This window comes from Lupinus angustifolius, unplaced genomic scaffold (genome assembly GCF_001865875.1).
Source record: "Lupinus angustifolius cultivar Tanjil unplaced genomic scaffold, LupAngTanjil_v1.0 Scaffold_151_28, whole genome shotgun sequence".
Taxonomy (NCBI): Eukaryota; Viridiplantae; Streptophyta; class Magnoliopsida; order Fabales; family Fabaceae; genus Lupinus; species Lupinus angustifolius.
In genome coordinates this window covers 3,404-7,194 of record NW_017725988.1, presented here as the reverse complement: position 1 = coordinate 7,194, position 3,791 = coordinate 3,404, and the positions used below count along the sequence as shown (strand labels likewise).

The 3,791-nt window shown below is 28.4% G+C and overlaps 1 protein-coding gene across 1 annotated transcript; it reads left to right on the top strand.

Annotated features, from left to right (window-relative positions):
- Positions 1 to 769: 769 nt before the first annotated feature.
- LOC109340263 (late embryogenesis abundant protein Lea5-like) lies at positions 770 to 2,138 on the top strand. The gene is made up of 2 exons (XM_019577903.1): positions 770 to 970; positions 1,799 to 2,138. The coding sequence occupies exons 1-2, from the start codon at positions 897 to 899 to the stop codon at positions 2,037 to 2,039; spliced, it is 315 nt and encodes a 104-aa protein (XP_019433448.1). The 5' UTR covers positions 770 to 896; the 3' UTR covers positions 2,040 to 2,138.
- The last annotated feature ends 1,653 nt before the right edge of the window (positions 2,139 to 3,791 follow it).

Below are 3,791 nucleotides of genomic sequence, written 5' to 3'. Positions count from 1 at the left end.
TTTTAAATATAAGTATTACAAATGAACAATGAATAATGTATTGATCATATATAAATTTTTATAGTGATGATTTTTACAAAGATATTTTATATAAGAAAAAGATGTATACACTAATAGTGTAAGAGTTTTTACATTGTCACTTCATCATCTAACGTTCATTCTCATCATTGACTTTTAAAATAGAAGTATTATAAATAAATTATACATAATATACGGACCATCTATAAATCTTTACATTAACACTATATAAATATTACACCTATTTTATATTTTATGAGACATTTATTTTTTTATTTACTCTGTTTATTTTACTAAAGATTTTGTTTATCTGATTGAGACAATCAATTAATGAAAAATATAAAATTGTAATCGGATACTATTTTTGAAACATATTTAGGATGTTATTATCTATACTATTAATAAAAGGAAAACACAAAATAACTACCTATGGCGTAATTTGTGTTTTCCTATTTTACCATCAATATCTTTTTATTCTACCAAAAACCATATAATATTATTTTCTTATTTTATCCTTATTATCTTCTTATTTTAAAAGTGTATTTAAAAACTTGAATTTTTGACCAATTGAATAAATTCAACCGTAAATTTAGCGCAAAAAATTATATTTGAATTTATAAAATACAAACTATACATTACAAACGATAGGAAAGTGGGTTGACATGCACGACAGTCCATGTCAACAAGCGTGTTATTATAAAGTAAAAACCGAAACCGCCATTATAGTAATATATAAAATAGCACGCAAACCCTAGCTTATGTGAAGTGCATGCCTCCCACAGAAAGATAGAGTAAAGGTGGTGGCTGCTGCTGCTGAAGCGTTCTCTCTCAAAGTACAGAACAGCTTTCGTAGCAGCAAACCAAAAATATAAAATAAAATGGTTCGGTCACTTTCTCAAGCCAACCGTGTCTTCTCCTTTGCTTCTAATGCTCTTTCCTTTCCTATGTACCGGTCAGTTCTAACTCCATGCTTTCTTTCAATTCTTCCTTTTTAATGTATCATAACTATAACAGCTTCACCGATGCCTTATTTATATTCTCCTCACATATTTTTTCACATAGTTTACTAATGGTAATGACATTCTATATTTTAACCAACTATTATATTTGTATTTTATTTTTTTAAAATGATCCTAGGAATGTTCGTATACTATATTATTATTGTTATTATTATTTATTACTCATTGTAATTCGATCAACTATTTCATGTTTGATATATATGACATTAATGTTTGATATATATGACATTTGATTTAGTAACATTGTGTAGAAGTAGGTCTCATGTTGTCAGTCTTATTCTGCATTACTGAATACATATTTGTTTATTTCCCTCATTACATAAAACAACTTTTTCATTTTATCATGGGTGAAAATGGGAGCAGATATTGTGTCCAATGTATCTCACTCCATGTGGTACTAATTGTGATTGATCAAAAAAATATATTTAAGTTATAATTTTAATAATTAATTATTTTTCGGGAAAGACACTTTTTGACAGCTTGGTGAAAAGATACCTTCAGTCAAGGTTAAATGTAATCTTTCTCCTTGTTGGTTAGGCTTTATGTGAAGAGAAGCCTCATATTGAATATATTGAAAAGTTACACATGGAGTTTATTGGGCTAGTCCTCTCCTTAATAATTAGTCTTAGGATAAAACCTTAAGAAATAGGATGAATGTTTTAGTAAACAAACTCTTACCTTTTTAAATAGATATTAAACTCTACATTAAATAGTGAATGCCATTGTATGTTATGATGTATAATGAGAATGGTATATTACAGAAGAGGATATGCAACAGGGTGTGATTCTTCTATAAGAGGATATGATAGGATTGGAAGTAGGAGTGGTATTATGGGGAAGATTGAAGAGACAAGTGGAGCCAAGAATGGATTTGATGCATCAGCATCAACTTGGGTCCCAGACCCAGTCACAGGTTACTATAGGCCCATCAATAATACCCATGAAATTGACCCAGTAGAGCTCAGACAAATGCTCTTGAATCACAAAACCAGATCATCATGATGCTGGTGGGACCAATCCATTATTATATGCTGATGCTACTTTTGTGTTATCTATATGGTTTATCATAAGAAACAATGTCTCACAGTTATCTTTTATGGGAATTTTGAAGCTAAATATGAGTTGTGGAGTTGTTTAATTTGTTTTTGCATATTTAGGTTAGATTTTATTGTGTGGTGGTGCTCAATCTATCTATCTATTATATTCAATTATCAAGTGGAAAACATAAATCTTGCATTTGGGAACGTTTGGACTGAAATGTTTTTAACACGGTTGAAAAGTTAAGGGTATTTTTGCTTCAAATATTTTATATTTTTATTTTTTGTTTTCATTTTTTAAAAAATAATTTTTATTTTTATGTTTTTGTTTATTTTCATTTTCAAAACTTTTCACTCTAAACTTCCCAAACAAAGATAATATTCTTACAAATAATTCAATACTAAATTTAAACAATAAAATTTTATATTTGTATTTACTTTTTCAACATATTTTATGTCAAATATACATTGAATATCTTTAATTAACTTTTCTATTAGTTATTATAAAGATGTGTGGAAGGTCATAATATGTGTAAGTGTCCTCCAAAAAGTTAAAGTTAAACTAAATTAGTAATATATAAGTGCTCTACCTTTCTATTATATTCAATTATTAAGTGGAAAATAATTTTCATCCCAAATTAGTAAGTTATTCGTGTAGAGCAGTACTTTTTTGTTCGCATAGTTTGTAACAAACGTATTTCACTTCCATTTAATGTGAACATGATATGATAAATAAACACAAAAAAATACACAAAAAGTGTATGCAACACTTATAAATGGACACAAAAAAAAACATCCGTTTAGTCATGAAGCAACCTCAGAAGTTCATATATACATTCTAATTTGAACATGTTTCAGCTGCAATATATTATAATGCCTTGAAACAAAAAAGGCATAAACAAAATGAGAATTGTAACAAACCAAGGTCATTAACTCACAAGAGTCTATGCAAAAAGCAAGACATAACAAAAACATCATTTTGTACTTAATCCATCCTATATAGGAATACAAAAATATACATTACAAATCCTGGCGTCATTCATCTATAATATTTTTGGTAGTTTTGGTGGAAGACATCCGGTCAAAGGTACATCTTGGGCAACCTCAAATAATGCAAAAGAACCTAACCTCTTCCGTGAAGTCAAATCATGATTATAATCAGTAGTTACAGACAATAATTGCATTATCAGGGAGCAAAAAAAAATTACAAAATCAAGTTGATTGAAATAGTATAGAATAATAAACTCGTAAGATTTATCATAGGCTTATGCATTCAAATCCATCATCCTCTTTCCTGGAACCACCATCACACTTCCCCTTTCCAATGCTTCTAACAATCTGATAATATGAAATGGCTTGGTTTGGTAAGTTGGGTAAAATATAATAATTTAGTACAAATAGCATGAAATTGGAATATTAATTCAGGTGTAATCTTATCAAGCAAATATGCTACCAATTGTGGATTCTCACAAACTTGAATAACAGAATAACTTTTATAGGTAGGTTGGACCTTTAGCTTGAAAGTGAATGATCATGTGTTATGTTTATCGATAGAACCTTACGAATAAGATAAGTTTGCATAAGAATAAATTTACAAAATAAGACCATATTTTCTCTTTGAGGAAATAAGAATCTCATCACCCACAATTCATTCCTCTAGTTATCCAAGAATAAGAACAATTCTACAAAATAAACAAAAATATTAATGAAAATACAC